This window comes from Peromyscus maniculatus, chromosome 12 (assembly GCF_049852395.1).
Source record: "Peromyscus maniculatus bairdii isolate BWxNUB_F1_BW_parent chromosome 12, HU_Pman_BW_mat_3.1, whole genome shotgun sequence".
NCBI lineage: Eukaryota > Metazoa > Chordata > Mammalia > Rodentia > Cricetidae > Peromyscus > Peromyscus maniculatus.
Window position 1 is genome coordinate 9,129,223 of NC_134863.1, and position 18,258 is coordinate 9,147,480.

Consider the following 18,258-nt stretch of genomic DNA (forward strand, 5'->3'; position numbering starts at 1 on the left):
GAAAGAATATTACTATGGTGGTTTGAATGTCATTGGCCCTCATAAGCTAGCTCATAGGGAGTGGCACTATTAGGAGGTGTGGCTTTGTTGGAGTAGGTGTGGCCTTGTTGGAGGAAGTGTGTCACTGTGGGGGCGGGCTTTGAGGTTTCATATACGCTCAGACCGCCTCCAGTGTCTCGGTTCACTTCCTGCTACCTTCCGATCAAGATGTAGGACTCTCCGCTCCTTCTCCAGCACCATGTCTGCCTGCACGCTGCCATGTCCCACCATGATGATAATGGACTAGACCTCTGAAACTGTAAGCCACCCCCAATTAAATGTTTTTCATCATAGGAGTTACCATGGTCATGGTGTCTCTTCACAGCAATAGAAACCCAAACTAAGACAATTGTAGTTGCTCAAATATTGACCGGATAAGAGGATGAATAAGGAAAAAGAAGACTGAAGGGAGAGACAGGGTGACTGATATGGATCTATTTATTAGCAAAGGGTCCTATAAAGCCAAGACCACACCCTCCCCACCCTCTTCCCTGCAAAAATAAACTCTTCCCTTTTCTCTACCAGATCTGCTTCTCTGTTTGGCCCGGGGACAATCGGCCATCCCTAAGGCTCACGCCCTGAAACACGGAACCAGCACGAACTATACATACACATTTCTCCTCTCACCCGAGGGAGCCCTTGGCCTTCCACTTGAGTTCAGTTGCTCTGTCCTTGAGGGGGGCAGCAGTACTAGGAGGAGCACAAGGAACAGGTGGGGGGAGCCTGAGGGCGGGGCTGAAGGGAGCCGAGTCATTTCCACACAGTACTGAATATTCCTGGGGAGAGATGGGCATGCCCCAGGCAGAGCCTCTTGGCCCCCAAACTGAGTAAGCTTGGAGCCAAAAGAGACAGAATCCTCTCTGTAGGAACCGGCACTTCTGCCTAGACTTCCTCCAGGGTGACACATGTGAAAGGATGTCACAGTGAACGGTGGCATCTCTGCTAGAGGCACAGGCACCCCCAAAGCAGAGGCACGATGTGGTGGTGGTGGAGACTAGATCTGTGTCACTTGTGGTGTGGAGAGACAACCACACCAGCTGATCTCTGCTTTCTCCTAACTTGGAAGCCCCAGTTCCTGGCCACAGTGGCCCCATTTCTCTCCCAACCCAAGTCTACCACACCTCGCACAGCTGCCCTGGGTTCATGGGGGAGCCGACAGGGCAGCCGAAGTGCCGAAGGAAGTCACGGGAGTTGGAGAGAGTGCCCAGCACTCGGAAACGGGCAGGGCTGTGGGGGTCGGTCACCAGCCCCTCGTGAGAGCTCTCTGGTGTGCGGACCGAGCACCACACCTGCGGGCCAGGACAGACATGGGGACATATGGTGTCTAGTGTGGAGCTGAATTAGGCCATAGCTTCGGCTACAGCAGAGCCATCTTGGTCATGAACCACCACCGTCCGGCTGGTGAGTTCAGGAGTTGTCAGGGCTGCTGCAGGAGGCTTGGCCAGCTTCAAGGGAGGGGAACATGCCCCCTCAGTTCCTTGAAGCCTCTAAAGAGTATCTGGACACCAGGTAACCCAGCCTGGGCGTGGCTGTGGGGAAAGGCTGAGCCCTTTAAGATTGCTTACTGTGGCGCATAGCACTTGAAAGAGGCCCTGCCTGGGTGCTGACTCTGCTGCTTATTTTATTCGGGGGTGGGGGTGGGGGTGAGGTGGGGGGTAACCCTGAACAGCCATTTTGTATTCCCAAGCTACAGTTTCTTTTGCCACATTCTCCCACAGTAACAGGAGGAGATCAGTGCTTGCTCCTATCCATTCCACTAAAGCTAGCAGCCCTTCCCTTTCAAATAAAACCCTACTGAAGATTTCTCTCCCTTCAGGTTACTTTCATGGGCTCTGGACACCAGGCTTTCTCTCAAGGCACTTCCCACACGGCAACGGTGGCCCCCTTTCCCAGCACCTTTCCCGAATGACCCCCAACTTCCTCTAATGGCCTCCTTTGGAGGGAGTGGACGGGAGACACACCCAGTTCTCCCGCGGGGGCCATACCTGGGCAAATCCCACGAAGAACAGCTGGTGATTGGTGAGTCCCACAGCTGGCAGCTGCTGCTCCTCCCCGTGGGTCCTCAACCACGCTTGGTAAGCCTAGGGGAACCATAAGAAACAAGTCCACCGGTGCCTGCCCGCCTCCCCAAGCACCCTCTACGCAGCCTGGCCGACCTCGGCCACTCACATTGTAAGCAGCCTTAAGGCCCCCGTTATCGGCGATGTTCTCCCCCAGTGTCTGGAGCCCGTTGAGTCTCTCTCCGTTGACCTGATACTGGTTGTACTGTTCTTCCATGCAGGCTGTGTGGTTCTGGAAAGCCGTCAGTGACTCATTCTGCCACCAAGGACGCAGGTTCCCTTCCTTGTCGTACTCACGGCCTGAGAAGAAATTATCCTGGCATCCCACCAACAAGACAACTCACCCACAGGAGAACAAATGCCCCCCAACCAGCCTTGACCAGAGACACCAGGATCCCCAAGGCTTGCCCCCAACACTCCCAAATCCCTGCAGTAGTCACTGGAAATTCTAGACTGGGCCCCTCCCTACCTTGGTCATCAAAGGCGTGTGTCAGCTCATGGCCCATCACCACGCCGATACCACCAAAGTTCAAGGCCCTGGTAGATAAGAAATGCTGAACAAGCATTTCCTGATTTCCCCCTTCAGCTCTTTCCCCAGTTCAACCACATGGCCAGACCCCAGCACCCAGACCCTCCTGCCTCAGACACACTTCGGGTGGTTGTGAGCGTAGAAAGGGGCCTGCAAGATGCCTGCAGGGAACACGATCTCGTTCTTGGTTGGGAGGTAGTAAGCGTTCACCGTCTGAGGCGTCATGCTCCACCTGCGGGAGGAAGACAGCGGCTGCAGCTCCTGACTGCTGTCCCCATGTTCCCCAGCCCAGTAGCCCAGGCCTGCCCTGCCTGCCTCCTGCAAGGGCCTTGTCCCGCTCCGCACCCCAGCCCCAGAAGCCCTGGTCTACCTCTCCAGCTGCCCCGGGTCTCCCCTCCCGTTCTCACTGGTCTCGGCTGGGAGGTTTGCGGAGCTGGTCAGCCATCACCTTAGCAGAGAAGTTGTACAGATTCAGCATGTTTTGGAAAAAAGAATCTTCGGAGACTTCATACTACGGGGATAGAGGAAGGGAGGAAGCAGGTGACAACATGTTGGAGAAGGTGAGAGTCCCCGAAGGACCTTTCCTAGCAAGCCTCAGTCTCCCCCACTAGAAAATGGAAGTAAACAGCTAACTGACAATATTTTAAAGGTACTTATGCCTCAAGTGCTGTTTTGGACTTTTGTTGCTTTTTTTTTTTTTTTTTTTTTTAAACAGAGTCTCACTGTTAGAATCTACAATGAGGACTGGGCTGGCTTTGAACTCACAGAGATAGATCCATCTGCCTCTACTTCCTGAGTGCTGCTGAGATTAAAAGCATGGGCCACCACCATGCCCAACTTCCCCGCCTCTCACTTCCCATACAGGGTTTCTCTGCGTAGCCCTGGCTGTCCTGGAACTTGCTCTATAGACCAGGCTGGCCTCGAAGCCACCACCACCTGACTTTTTTTTAAAGATACATTCTTTTGTTCTTATCACCCTGTGAAGTGAGTACTAGTAAAGCCCCATATTACACATGAAACTGAGGCCTAAAGACGTCCTGTCCAAGATTACACAGAGTAAGAACATGATCCAGTTAGTCTAAGCTCCAAATCCCTACGCTCATTAATGCTGTATTCTACTGCCATCTGGCCCATGTCTGGCACAGAACCCATACCTAAGCAGTCTAATTACTTGTGCCTACTCCACTGACGAGTGCTTGAACTTCAATTACTGAGGCAGGGGAACAACGGCCCATGATTCTGAACATTAGTGCTGTGAACAAAGGTACTCACCCCATCATAAACATCATCCAGCTCTTTGGGCTCCAAGATGAAGTCAGGGAAACCAATCATATCATAGATGGCATCTGCCTGAAGAGACCATGTTAAGGGTTTCCTTCCCTGTGCCCAACAAAACTGTATCCTCTACTACCACCTCAAGATGGCGCCCGAAACACAGCCATGGCTCACTTTCTCCTTGGCTGCCAGCCGTGTCTTCTCATCCATCCAAACCAGCTCTCCCAGGGTCTCCTCAAAAGCAGACCGGATTTCGCTGATCATCCCCTCCGCCTGTAGGGGAAGGTCACAGGTCAGCCTCCCCCTGAACTTAAAGCTTTTCTGCTCCCCTCCACCCTGGTGCCATCTGGGTCTATCCGGGAGTCATGGGATTATGAAGACTCCTGAAGAAAGGCTGCCCAGCAGGGAGATGACCACTGGTGTCAGTATTGTTACTGTTATTGTTATTGTTACTGTTATTGTAGGTAGCTTTTTTCTTTTCTTTTTTGTTTGTTTGGTTTTGGTTTTTCCAGACAGGGTTTCTCTCTGTAGTTTTGGTGCTTGTCCTGGATCTCACTCTGTAGACCAGGCTGGCCTCGAACTCACAGAGATCCCCCTGGTTCTGCCCCCCTCTCCCAGTGCTGGGATTAAAGTTGTGTGCCACCACCACCCAGCTACTTTTTTCTAATTAATTAAATAAACATTTGAATTGGCAGTTAAGTAAGTTAATATTATAGCTTCAAATACTACCATTGATCTTTATCTGGTTATGAAAGAAATGCATGAACACAATTTGTATTGAAAATAGAAGAAAATCAAACATTTGTAATCTCATCACACAGCTCTCTTCTTTTAATAGTCTGGCTATTCCTAGTGTTTCTGCTAGCCCAGAAAGTAATACAAACTATGGAGCTGTGTTATGCAATCTGTATATATTTTTTGCAATCTACTTTTGTCCTGCTTTAAAATGTATCACTACACCAGGTATGGAAAGCAGAGACAGAAGGACCATCACGAGTCTGAGGCCAGGCTGGTCTACAATAGTGAATATCAGGCCAGCCTCAGCTCACGGTTGGGTTTCTAGCTTGAGGTAACAAACTTGTCAAGCATGTTATGGGCCCCAGATGCAGTCCTGGCACCACCAATTTCTTTTTAACAACAAAAAAAAAAAAAAAAAAAGAAGAAGAAGAAGAAGAAGAAAGAAAGAAAGAAAAGAAAAAAGAAAAAGAAAGCAAGGCATAGTTGTTTAATTTAAAAAATAAATTCTAGTTGGACGGTGGTAGTGCCCGCCTTTAATCCTACCACTTAGGGAAGGGGGAGGCAGGTGGATCTCTGAGTTCGAGGCCAGCCTGGTCTACAGAGTGAGTTTCAGGATAGTCAGAGCTACACAAAGAAACCCTGTCTCAAAAAACAAAAACAAAATAATACTAATAAATAAAGAAGTAATTTATCTTCACTTTAAAAGTGGAATCATGGAGCTGGGGAGATGGCTCAGTGGTTGGAGCACTGGCTAATTATCCAGGGGACCCAGGTTCAATTCCCAGCACCCACATGGCAGCTAACAACTGTCTGTAACTCCAAGATCTGACACCCTCACACAGACATACATTCAGGCAAAACACTAATTTACATAAAATAAAAATAAACTAATTAAAAAATAAAAGTGGAATCATATTCCATCCTATTATTTATTTTTCGTTTACTCCATGATTGGACATTTCAGTTCATTTCAATTCTCCCTATACACAACTCTCCCATAAACATCTAACATTTAAGCATATCTGTTGTTATCTCTTAGTATTATTTTTTGATAATTATATAAGTAATATAAACCCAGTATAATAATTTGTACATTACAGAAAACTTTAAGGAACCCAATGCCCCATAATCCCACCACCCAGTTTGCTGATTAGTGAACGCCCTTCCCAGTTTTTCTATGTATGCACACATATGACCAGCAGATTTTTAAACAAATCAAAGGGCAGTTTTAGAAGCCTGAAGACTCACGATTTCCTTGCTTCGCCGGTCAAATGTGGCCTTCACAAAGAGCGAGCCCAGAGCGAAGCCAAGGGCGTCATCTGTGTTGGAGATACAGGTCTGCCACCTTGGCGTGCAGGACTGTAAAGGGACAAAGAGCAAGATCTCCACAGAGAGAGCACTGACCTCCAGTCTGAAGGCTTCCCTCCTTCTCTGGGGCTAAGCCTCTCAGCTGGGCAACAGACACTTGGGCTTGGGGTACCACCTCTCCTTCAGACTTCAGAGACAGGTAAGGCAACATCTCAAACTACGCCGACCCGGCAAAGCTCCAGCAGAAAATGGGCATGCCGCCCACTCCGTTCCCAGTTCTCACTCTACTATGTTCCTAATAGTTTCCCTTGGGTTTTAGACGTTTCCTCTTTCTTTCTTTCTTTTTTTTTTTTTTTTTTAAAGATTTGTTTATGTCTTATGTATTCAGTATTCTATCTGCATGTATGCCTGCAGGCCAGAAGAGGGCACCAGGTTTCACTACAGATGGTTGTGAGCCATCGCGTAGTTGTTGGGAACTGAACTAGGGACCTCTGGAAGAGCAGTCAGTGCTCTTATCCTCTGAGCCATCTCTCCAACCCCCTTAGACGTTTCTTTTTTATGTTTACTTATTTGGAATGGGAGATATTCTGACCTACCATAGTCCAAGTGTGGAGGTCAGAAAACAACCTAAAGGAGCCACCTAAAGGACTTGGGGATCAAATTCAGGTCATCAGGCTTGGTGGCAAGTGTCTTTACCAGCTGTTCTGAACCATTTTTTTTTTTTTTTGTTTTGTTTTGTTTTGGTTTGGTTTGGTTTTTGAGACAGGGTTTCTCTGTGTAGCCTTGGCTGTCCTGGATCTCGCTCTATAGACCAGGCTGGTCTCAAACTCACAGAGATCCACCTGCCTCTGCCTCCCCAGTGCTGGGATTAGAGGTGTGCGCCATCATTGCCCGGCTGTTCTGAGCCATCTTGCTGGCCCAAGTTCAGAAGTTGCTTTGCTCAGGTCTACAGTTCAGGCTTATATGCCATCAGTCCACTATACCTGAAACCTGGGCATCACCCCAGCTTCCTCTATCGCCTGCCCTCCCAATCCAGTCTGTCACTAGTGACTACTAGCTCATCCTCATCATTTCTTGAGTGGCATGTCACCATTTTCCTGCCCTGTGATACTGTCATCACTTGTCATGGTCAGACTTTTTGTTTTTCTGAGACAGGGTTTCTCCGTGTAGTTTTGGCGCCTGTCCTTGATCTCGCTTTGTAGACCAGGCTGGCCTCGAACTCACAGAGATCCGCCTGGCTCTGCCTCCCGAGTGCTGGGACTAAAGGCGTGCGCCACCACTGCCCGGCATAGTCAGACTTCTTAACGTAACTGCCATGGACGTCCCGTGCCCCCCTTATCAGTCCCGTGCCCCCCTTACCAAACTCAGCCTGCAGCCCTGTTCTCAAGCTCCTCCAGAACCCCTGCAAACACACCGAGCTCCTGCAGGCCTCTGTGTTTTTGTTTTTGTTTTTGTTTTTTGTTGTTTTGTTTTGTTTTGTTTTTTTTTGCATGTGTTGTTTCTTATGCCTGGAATGCCCTCGTCCCCTGCTTTCTCAGGAGTTTATTCCTCACAGGGCATCTTCTGAGAAAATTGTCCTGTTAACCTCCCCCACATAGAGTGTGCCCGTCCCAACTTCAGCTTTATAATACAAAGGTTTTTCACTCACAGTGAACAATTAACACTTTCAAAGGTACATGCATCTGATTGCAGGTTTACTCCCCACACTTAACGAGGCCTCTTGAAATGAAGAGCACACTTGATCATCTTCATCCTCATCATCAAAGCCGTATGCTTATCTACACCACGTGCGGACATTGACTTAAGCCAGCCTTGAAACTTATTCCTGTTACAGACGAGGGAACGGAGCCAGAGCAACGTGCTCACATACCCCAAGGTGCCATAGGCTAAAATATGAAGGGACTAAGATTGGGAATTATGACAGCTTGATTCGGATCTGTGTTCCATACCATGTGCTCACGTACCAAGGGGAAAATGTTCCTGACACACTGTGGGCAGGTAGCACCAGCTAGGTTTGTTCAGAAAGGAGGCAGAGCTCACCTTCTTGGTGCCGTAGAGGGTCTCCAGCAGCTTCTCCTGCGCAGACTCAAAGCGCTGGTCCAGGCTTGAGGTCGTCTTCTGCACCAGGTTCCAGATTAGATAATTGTTCAGGACGCTAGTTCCAGACCAGAAGACAAGGAGAGCCGTGTGTGGCACCCTCTCCCCTCCCCAGCCAGTCCCCAGGACCCTGGAGCCTTTCTCTGGGACACAAATGCCTGCAGACATCAGCTTGGAGCAAGGTGTGGGAATAGAGGTCACAGACGGATACCCCGAAACTGCCCAGGGGAAGAGTGCACAGACGTTCTGACGTCAAGTTTGGAAGGTTCGGGCCTTATCACTCACTCTGTGTGCCAGTTCACTATGGTTGGGCCTTCCAGAAATTTCCAGAGCCCTGAGTCCCCTCCACCACGGTACCACCCCGGCCCCCTCCCGTTCCCCAGTCACACCTTGGCTCTGTGCGGTTGATGAGCTCCGACACCTGTTGTAAGTACTCAGTGCCGTACACCACCACGGGCTCAGAGTCACCCAACTCAAGCGGCGACAGCAAGAATGAAAGGAACTCGAGCCAGTCCATGGAGGGTGCTAGAGCCTGAAAGCAGAAACTCCTCAGGCTCCCTGCCTTCCCACTGGGTCCCAACAGACTCTTTCCCCCAGTGATTTGCAATAGCCTGGGCATCTTTCCCATTGCCATAGTAACAGTTACTGGCTGCTTGGGGACCCCTTCCTGCAATAAATGATTTTCCAGGCCTGAATGTCCTGCTGTCTGGGAGCCTAACCACTCATTATACAAGGGAAGCCACTATGTGTGGCATTCAGCTTGGGCACGGAAATTCAAATATTTTCATGCTGGTTGATAAAACACCACTTCCCCAACATGTCCCACATACCTGGTCTCTCTATAGAATCTCCTTTCCCCTAGTCTTTCCATAATTCAACCAAAAGGGCTGGCACAGGAGGCGCATTAGGAGATATTTCCGTACACATTCTGATCATTTTGTAGATATGTAGATATTTGTAGATAAATTCTCATCAATTTGTTTTTCCATTTTCTTGCTTACTTGAGATGGGGTCTCACACCTGTAGCCTAGGTTGGCCTGGAACTCACAGAAATTCTCCTGCCTCAGTCTCCCAAGTGTTAGGGTTACAGATGTGAACCACCACATCTGGCTAAACATTTTAAATATGATCTCTTTACGCAGTCCAGGTCAACAGGACTAAAAGAGACTAGAGGATGGCCTCGAGAGAGGTGGCTTAAAATGTTGACCATTTTTCTTTCCAGGATAGCGATACACACCTGGAAAGCTCACAAAAGCAGGAAGTGGGGTGGGGGTGGGGGGACTGGCTGCCTCAGGAGATAAGGAGACGGGGTGGTCTTTATCAAGGGCTAGCCTCTCCCTAACGTCTCTAGTCCCCCGCCTACCCCACCTGCAGCTCCGAGATGCTCATCTTATGATAGATCTTCTCTTCATCACGCCGCTGGTCCTGAGGCACAGTGATGTTAGCCAGTTGTATCTCCAGCTCCAGAACTTGCTGCATCTGCTCCCGGGTGGAGGCTGGCTGTCCACCCAGCAGCATGCCCAGCTCCTCCATGTAGTCCAGGTAGGCAGTAAGCACCTGTGAAAGCCCGTCATCCTCAAAGACAGGAACAAGTCCTGCCCAAGGCTAAGATCCGCTGGGGGGGGGGGGGGCTCTTCCCACCATTCCTTTGGCTTGACGCGCTTTGTGGACGTCTCGGCGGCCCTGTTTAATTCCTGATCCGTTGCTGACCGTTGTCGGCTTTGACTTACTTAATTATTACCTGTGCTCGTATCATCTGTTTCCCTCAGTGGACACTGTTCAGATTTTGTCTGAATCCCGAGAGCCTGGATCAGGGCCAAGCACAGAACTGGTCCCCTGTAAATGTTTACCCAACGGATGGACTCCCGTAGTTCTCTGCCTTCTCATTTCCTATCGCCCTTCTAATTACCCAGTCCGTCAGGAGCCATGTGCTTTTACCTGAACGGCTGCACGGACGGACCTGACCCTGCAGGGGGTCTGCCCCTTCGCCTCCCTCCCACTTCTCATCCTAACAGGCCTCAGATGTGCTTTTCTCACCCTCCCTTGTATCCAGGGGAGAGAGAAAGCACAGAGGAAAAAAAAAAAAGCACTGAACATTATGTATCCACTGACCAGATGGCTAAGGGATTTACATATAATGTATCTTGCCCCACATCCTCATAGCAACTCCATAAAATCCATAGTAGTTCCAATTTCCATAGAGGGAACAAGCCTGAGGAGATGAGGTAAGGACTCCCATCACAAACTGCCCCTGACAGGGTTAGAATGTGGAAGTCTGAGCACTACCTGGGCCTGCCTCGGGCCAGGCTGGCATGTCAGGACAAAGCTTGTTTGCTTGTCCGCCCCTGGAATCTTGGGTTCAAGTACAATGTCTTCCCTATGATAGTTCACTAAGTATTTGTGGAGGAAAGGGAAAAAAACATGCAGATAGATCGTCAGCTCTAGCCAGCAACCACCTCTGTGGTTCCCCTCCCCTCTTTTTAAGACAAGACCTCACTATGTAGCCCAGAGTGGTATGAACTCACAGTTCTCCTACCTGCTTTCAAGGGTTAGAATTACAGGCATATACCACCATGCTGAGTTTCTTTCCTACTCCTGAACTGAAGTGTCGTGTCCCCCCCCCCCCCCCCCCCCCCCCCCCCCCCCCCCGGCTCACTTAATGCTAAAGGCCATTTCTTTTCTTCACTGAAAAGTTTTTGGTCCCTTGATATTCATTCTTTTGTTGTTATTGTTGTTTTGACTTTTCGAGACAGGGTTTCACTGTGTAACCCTGGCTGTCCTGGAACTCACTCTGTAGCCCAGGCTGGCCTCGAACTCACAGAGATCCACCTGCCTCCCGAGTGCTGGAATTAAGGGCGTGCGTCACCTCCACCCCACCCCCACCCCTGGCGATATTTGTTCTCTATGCTACAAAACTTCTCCTTTTCCCCACTCTCCTGTTGCTGGTGTCAGAAGAGAATCACTCTGCGCCCCATCCTAGCTGCTAGGGGGACACGGTTAGCCCAGTCACGGACCTGGCACGTGTGTGTACTTTTCTCTCCCCACTTCCTTGTCCTCAGCTTAAGACTTTACTCCTGAGACTTTCTTGAATTCTCTGCACCCCTAGTTTTCCTGTCTCCGCCATTGCACTACATCTTCCCCGATTATGACAAGAGGCTTCCCCCCTAAGGAACCCAATGGTGCAGTAAGAATCAACCATGAGGCCTTTTCCAAAGCGATGGTCAACACAGCTCTTCCCTGTGCTCTACACACACACACACACACACACACACACACACACACACACACACACACACGCAAGCATGTGTGTAGGCATGGCCTGCTACTCAAGTCGGGGGAGAGGATAGAGAGCTGGTTCTCTCATGCCATCTTGTGGGACCCGGGAGCCAAAACCTGTATCTGCTGGGCCATTGTATTTCCATGGACCCACTTCCCTTCTTTTGGGATAAAGTCTAAACTTGCCGCTATGGTAATGTGTGTGTGCAGTCCTAGCACTCAGGAGGCTGGGGCAATAAAATCACTAAAGTCCAGGAGTTAAGACTAGCATGGAATACAATAAGATCCTATCTCAAAAAAAAAAAAAAAAAATGGTTCCTAAATTCTAAATTAAATCTACATATGTGTCCAGAAGGTCTGGATCACCTGTCCCTATTTCATTTCCTCGCTCCTTCAGTCTGTCAACAAGCTGTCCATCTTCCTTCCTGAGAGCCTGTCTGAACTGCTTCTGCTGTGGGCCCCTCTTTCTCAGTCTCGGCCTACCTCCCCCCCATCCAGGGCTAGTTCCCAGTTGGAATCAAATTGGGAGCCTCGCGTATCTTCTCTGTGGTTGTCCTAATGACTGTGACCAAGACAGCATCATGAGAGGCTTCCTATTCTCTCCACCACTGAGGGAAGAGCGGCAGTCTTACTCACACATGTCTAGAGCAGGGTCTGGCTGAGAAGTCCAGGCAATGTTAACGAAGGCATGGCAGAGGGACACAGGACTCTCCAGCTGGTCGCTCTTTCTTCCACAGCCCTTGACACCCAAGCATCGCCTCCTCTTTCCCGCCTTTGTCTACGTTAAAGGAGAAGCCCTGAGCTTCCGGCTCCCTTCACACTATCCTCTCCAGTGCTCCACCAACTTCCGTAGCTGCCTACAGACCTCTCTCACAGAAGGTGCCCACGTTCCTCAAACTCACATGTCTAAAATGAGAGACTCTCCCACGCTATCTGTTCTACGCAGGAGCGTTGGCTGGTACCCCACACCTCGAACCTATGCTTCTCTTTTTACAGACAAGAAACCAGCCTCAGAGACACCAATCAATTACAACAAGCAGGAGAGCTGAACTTGAAATCCAGGTCTGGTTTCAAAGTCGCTCATTGTCCTGTGACATCACACTGTCTCCTGGTCCCCAAGTTGTCCAGGCTGATTCTTCTACAGATACCACGGATGCCCTAAGGCCTACTCCATTCCACCATCACTCAGCCTTACAGCTGCAATCATCTTTACCCCTTTCCTCTTCTAATATCAGGTAACTAGCATGTCGCGGTTCTAGCGTGATATGTCTTGCAACCTCAGCTTAGCACTCACTCTGCCCCTCCCTCCGGCACCTGGGCTGTCACCCACTCAGAGTCCAGGCACTGCAGAGACTCTCATCTCTGGGCTCCAGGCTCCCTCCCCTGCGTCTTCTTCTTACCTCCAGACAAACTGGCTTCCCAAGGCACTGCTAACCTCATCCCTCCATCCCTGTTCTGGAACCTGGAGGTGACTCTTGGGCTGCAGAATAAATCTTTGGAGCATTCAAAACCTTCTCTGTAACCAGTCACCGACCTCCTTCTAGCCTCCGATGTGCTCAGCACACATCTCGCCAAACCGTACTTCTTGTTACATTCCAAACACATCTAGCCTCTCTGGCTTCAACATTTTGTTCAACACATTCCTCTCTATACAGAAGGCTCCCTGGACTCTTCCCCATGGTCCAAACACACGAAGCCTTCTTCTTTTGAACACTTGTGTAACCTATCTCTACACAGGATGACCTCTGATGAGCCTTGTAGTCTTTTTTCAAAATTACATCTAGTTATTTATTTGTGGTGTGTGTGTGTGTGTGTGTGTGTGTGTGTGTGTGTGTGTGTGTGTGTGTGAAATCTTGGAGAAGACAGTTCTCTCCTTCCATCATGGGTCCTAGGGATTGAACTCATGTTATCAGGCTTGACAGCCAGTGCCTTTACCTGCTGAGCCATGGTGCTGGACCACTTCTCTGCTTTTATAGGGGCCTGACTCAAATGTGATCTCAGAAGGGAACTCCTGGATGCCTGCATCTGGCCTAAGTCCTGCAGACCTTTTGAACCTTGTTCTCAGACCCTTAGATCCATAAACCTATGGATATCAAAAACTTCCCGTGACAGTGACTCTGAAACTGACATCTCAGAATTGCTCCCGAGATTCTGGCGTACAGTAGGGACCCACGAAATGTCTTCCCAGGGCTGGGGATGTAGCTCAATGGTAGAGTGCTTGCCTAGCATGTGTGTGGCCCTGGGTTTGATTCCCAGCACCGCAAAAAGAAAGAAAAAAATTTCTTGGAAGAATAATAGGAAGAACGGAAGGGAGGAAAGAAGAGACGGAGGAAGAGGACTGAGGAAAGGAGGGAAGAGAGGAATAGAGGGTAGCCTGCTTGCTAGGCAGCATAACAGGATCACCTTCCCCACTCCGACCCTAGGCAAAGAGGAAGGCATCTAGGGATTAGCCAGCTCAGCAAGGGATGGGGTAGAAGTTCTAGGCGGTGCCTTACTTTCTCATTGGCAGTTCTATTTAGGTAGTAGTCTCGAGAGGGCAGGAAAAGCCCAGACTGGTCCACCTGCAACGGCAACAGGTAAAAGTTAAGACTCTCCCACTTTAAACCGGAGACTCCTGGGCATGGGGAGGGGGCGGGTGGGTATTCAGCCTGCCTGTCAGAGGAGAGGGGAATCCTGGCTTGCTTGGCAAAGGTTCCACGAGTCCCTACCCTTTCCCAGCCAGGCACCTGGATGACATTGCTGTTGGAGCTCTTAGAGTCGGCACTGACATAGACGGTGAAGAAGGGGGTGGCTCTGTAGGTCCCGGCTACTGCCTTTAGCACTTCCATGAAGTTGTCCTCCTCCCAAGGACCCGTGATGTTCCAGCCACCGATCTGAGCAGAGAGCACACGTGAGATCTCTGGTCCGGGGATTCTCAGAGCTTCCCTGGACCACATCCTGGCCCTCGGGCCCCTCTTGCCCGAAGCCCACCCAGTGCCCCTGCCTTGTCAATGAGGTCTCGAAGCGGCTGGGCTCCTAGCTTCTCAATGCGCTCCAGCTGGAGGCAGGACAGGTAGAAGCGCCGCGTCTTCCGCTCAGCTTCGCTGCTGGAATTGAAAGTGGTATTCTCTGCAATGGGCAGAACACAGGATAGGGTCCAGGGAGCAGTTAGATTAATTGTTGCAGGGGAGCCCCTGACCTTCATTCTTCTCCTTGCCCGCCCCCCACGTGTGTGTGTGTGTGTGTGTGTGTGTGTGTGTGTGTGTGTGTGTGTATTTATGTATGTATGTATTTTGTGTCACTGGGGATTGAATTTAGGACCTTTCACATGCCAGACATGAGTTCTTCCACTGAGCTATAATCCCAGTCCTCTTTCTATTTTTGGTAAAGTCAAAAATAGGGTCTTAATAAGTTGCCCAGGCTGGCCTTGACCTTCCAATCTCCCTGCCTCAGTCTCCTGAGTAACTGGAATTATTGGCATACATTAGCAAGCCAGGTTCTCTCCTCTCCTCTTCTCTCTCTCTCTCTCTCTCTCTCTCTCTCTCTCTCTCTCTCTCTCTCTCTCTCTTCTCTCTCTCTGGAAGTAGTCTCACTATATAGTCCTGATTGGCCTGGAACTCACTACGTAGACCAGTCTGGCCTCAAACTCACAGAGATCCGCCTGCCTCTGCCTCCATCGCTGGGATTAAATGTGTGCAGCACCCATGAAGACTGAAGAGTTAATTGGGGCTTTCCCACCTCTGTTTGTGGAGACCCTCAAAGAAGCCTCTGTTATTCTTAGAGGTCTGCCCCCATGTAGCCCATCTCCAGTTATCGAGAGCTCTTGCTCTCGGCATACACTCCCTCAGGAGCGCCACAGAATGATCCACCTAGTTCTTCACTGGTGGATATTTATCGAGTACCAGCTAAGTGCTAGACCATGTGCTAGACATGAAGCCTAAGATGGGCACAGCACTCCTGAAGCCATGGCTCACCAAGCAGGTGCTTCAGGATGGCCTGGTTCTGGTCCCAGAGGCTGTTGAAGGTGTTCCAGCGAGAACGCCCATTGGGCAGAGGGTTTCTTCTAATCCAGCCTCCACAGGAGAACTGATAAAAGTCCTGACAGGGGCTCACCCCACGGTCCAGAGATTCCAGGATTTTCCCAGCCACTCGAATGCAGGCTTCTGTGAGGCAGGTGCTATGGGCTGGGTCTGTGGCAGGGGGCATGATGGAAGAAGAAAACGTTTGGAGAAGGCGAGAACTTCAGGAAGTTGGGAGAGCTAGCCCCAACAAGAAAAATATTTAGAGGCCCTTCCATGTCTAGCCCCCACAGCTATGAGGACTCCTGTCAGGCGTGGACCCACCTACCTCTGTGGTACTGGATCCACAGAGCCATGAGGCAGCCCAAAAGAAGGGCAGCCATCACTAGAGAGAGACCTGCCAAGGCCAGCTCCAGCTGTGTGTGTGAACCAAAGAGTCTTCTTGTCCTCTTCTGGAACCCCACCTGGGCAACACAGGACAGGGAGCAATTGATCTGCATTGCAGAGACTCAAGATCACCCAAGTCCTTCTAGCAAATAAAGGTTTCTGGAGTCATGGAACAACTAGCTAGTGGGGTTAACTTGGGGGCCCCAGAGCAAAGAAGTAGGGGCAGCCTGATTTGTGCAACGTCATGGCTTTGAATCACCTCACCCTAGTCCTGGCGCAGAGGCCAGAGATGGAGTGGAAACTGGGGCAGATGACCCACCAGAAGAGCCCAGAGCACATGGTTATGACAGGCGCCATGCCAAGGGTGAGGCCTGAGGAGAAAAGGGGGCACCCCCTTGCCCACCTCCAACGAGTCCTGGGTGGCCCTGCCTTCTACTGGAGTCTCTGGTGCTTCTTCATCCCGAAGCTTAGCAAACACCATCTGCAAACAGTTCAGGAGAGCCAACTGAGGTCAGGCAGCTAGGCCTTTTGCCCAAGGCCTTGCCCGGGTGTCCGTCGCTGGGCCAGCTTCCTCCGACCTGCAGGGAGGGCCCTTCCCAGGTGCCGGGCTCTCAGGCTGGGGTCCCCTCTGACATCATCCCTCTCTCGCCCGCATAGGAAGCCCCCATCACCCGCAGCAAGCCGGAGTCCCCGCCAGATGCTCACTCACACCCTCCCCTCCACACTTCGTGCCCTCTCCACCCGGGTCCTCTCCCCTGGAGCCCAGGGCCACCACTCACACTGCCTCCGCCACCCAGCTCGTGCAGCGCGACGTTCATGGTGGCGTGGAGCAGGGCCCGGGCCGCGCCTTTAGGGCTGGGCGAGGTTGACCCGCCCAGGAACTACGGCCCAGGCCACCCGCTGAGCCCCGGCGCGGCCCTCCATCACAGCCACCGCTGCAGCCCCTGGCTTGGCCGCCGCGGCCCCGGCTTTCTCGAGTCTCCCCCACCCAGCGGCGCGCCCGGGGGTGGGAGCGAGGGGGAGGGGCGGAGCGCGCGCGGCTCCCCGCCAGCTTCGGCGCCCGGGACCGATGTTGTGGATAGTGCCTTCCCCGCAACCGCTGCTCTCCATCAAGCCCGAGAGCCCCTCAGGCAGGCCACCCACAATTTGCTTTCCTCTGGTTGAGGCCCAATCCCTGCTGATATTCTTTACCTGAACTCTCCAAATTGCAGGCCTTCTCCAACACTTTTAAACACCATAGAGGAATCATGCCCCGGGCGAGGAGCCTCTTTACCTACTAGTCTGTCTGCGGGGTCTTTTTACAGCCGGCACACATAGATAGACGCCACTGGCAGTTCACGCCTTTACAGGTGTCCACAGGATATACACCAGCACACAGTCTCCCAGCACAAGTGCACACAGAGACACTCAGAAGCAACCACACTGAACATTCACAATGTATATATGCAAAAGCCCAGTGTCTCTGGGGACACACACAAGCACACACCAAGTGTTAGGGCAGCATGCACTGTACACACAGCTCACACTAATGCCACGCTTACACATTGCTTCAAGATGGCACTTTTACTCTCCAAGATAATCGCTGTCATCAGATCATCTCATAAAGGGAGGGTTACAGATGGTGACAAATTGGCAGGGAAAAAAACAGCCGTGCACAGATATTTAAAGAAAAGACATGCTAACACTTCTAACTCAGGAAGGCAAGCGATTTTATTTGGGAGGTTTACAAGAAAGAAGAAAAAAAAAATAACACCAAGCAATATTTAACTGAAACGCAACAGTGTGGCATCCATGCATCTGCCATCTGCCTCCCATATTGTCATTCCTTAAACAGGCAGGGAGTGTGACAGTCTGTTGCACCAAGGAGTGCCTCATGTTTTTTACAGTGCTGGGGAGGGAACTGGGGCACTGAGTCACCGCCTCATCTTCTTCTCCCTAACCTCACCAAGAGAATACGAGAATTTGATACAAGGAAGCTTTACGTAGCGGCAGTGGTTAATCATTTATCGATTGCCACCTCGGTTCTCAGACATCTTGTTGCAAGTGGTTCCAGCGTGGAATTTTCTTGTGGCTGAGAAGAGATGCCTGATGAGTGGGTTCAGCTGAGAACGGCTGGGCTACTTTCTGAGGCAGGTTTTCATCCCCAAACTGCATGTTCTCAAACAAGACAAAAACAGTGTTGCTGTTAGGATGAACAGCTCTGGATTCAGACCAGCTTTCCCATCTGTAGAATGGAAGAGTAGGATCTACCTCAGAGTGCGTTTCTAGAATCAAATGAAACAGTGCATGGCACATTAAGAGTATGTGATGATTCAGTCTGGTTTTTCAGGTACTGGGTATTGAACCAAGGACCCTGTATCTGCTAATAGGTAATCTACCTCCACATTATTTGAGGGCTTTAAGAGGTTATTTTTGAGGCTGGATTGACGGCTCAGCAGTTAAGAGCACTGGCCACTCTACTAGAAGACCAGAGTTCAGTTCCCAGCAGCCACATAAAGGCTCACATCCCTCAGTAACTCAAGTTCCAGGGGATCCAACACCCTCTTCTGGC

At 50.7% G+C, this 18,258-nt stretch overlaps 1 protein-coding gene across 4 annotated transcripts; it reads right to left on the bottom strand.

Moving 5' to 3' along the window:
* Positions 1 to 459: 459 nt before the first annotated feature.
* On the bottom strand, positions 460 to 17,008 carry Ece2 (endothelin converting enzyme 2). 4 transcript variants are annotated; one of them, XM_006987754.3, is made up of 19 exons: positions 16,487 to 16,705; positions 16,111 to 16,188; positions 15,649 to 15,784; positions 15,276 to 15,491; positions 14,306 to 14,430; positions 14,049 to 14,195; positions 13,818 to 13,883; positions 9,415 to 9,603; positions 8,436 to 8,578; positions 7,990 to 8,104; positions 5,890 to 6,000; positions 4,078 to 4,176; positions 3,901 to 3,978; positions 3,036 to 3,139; positions 2,750 to 2,860; positions 2,569 to 2,636; positions 2,209 to 2,399; positions 2,025 to 2,120; positions 460 to 1,328 (listed from the first exon to the last, which is right to left on the bottom strand). In XM_006987754.3, exons 1-19 carry the CDS (start codon positions 16,523 to 16,525, stop codon positions 1,152 to 1,154), a joined length of 2,289 nt encoding a protein of 762 aa, XP_006987816.1. In that variant the 5' UTR covers positions 16,526 to 16,705; the 3' UTR covers positions 460 to 1,151. The 4 variants fall into 4 exon arrangements, with proteins under 4 accessions (XP_006987816.1, XP_042115004.1, XP_076404679.1 ...); XM_042259070.2 differs by lacking the exon at positions 16,487 to 16,705 and adding an exon at positions 16,899 to 17,008 and having other exon boundaries at positions 461 to 1,328; XM_076548564.1 differs by having other exon boundaries at positions 461 to 729; positions 16,487 to 16,693.
* Positions 17,009 to 18,258: the final 1,250 nt, after the last annotated feature.

Bases quoted from the DNA above. Each gene is read 5' to 3' on its own strand.
- Ece2 (XM_006987754.3), bottom strand. From the start codon at position 16,525: ATGAACGTCGCGCTGCACGAGCTGGGTGGCGGAGGCAGT. The intron at 9,604-13,817 runs GTAAGGCACCGC...GGGCTTTCACAG, and splicing joins ATAGAACTGCCAATGAGAAA to GTGCTTACTGCCTACCTGGA. The intron at 8,579-9,414 runs GTGGGGTAGGCG...TTCTGCTTTCAG, and splicing joins TGAGCATCTCGGAGCTGCAG to GCTCTAGCACCCTCCATGGA.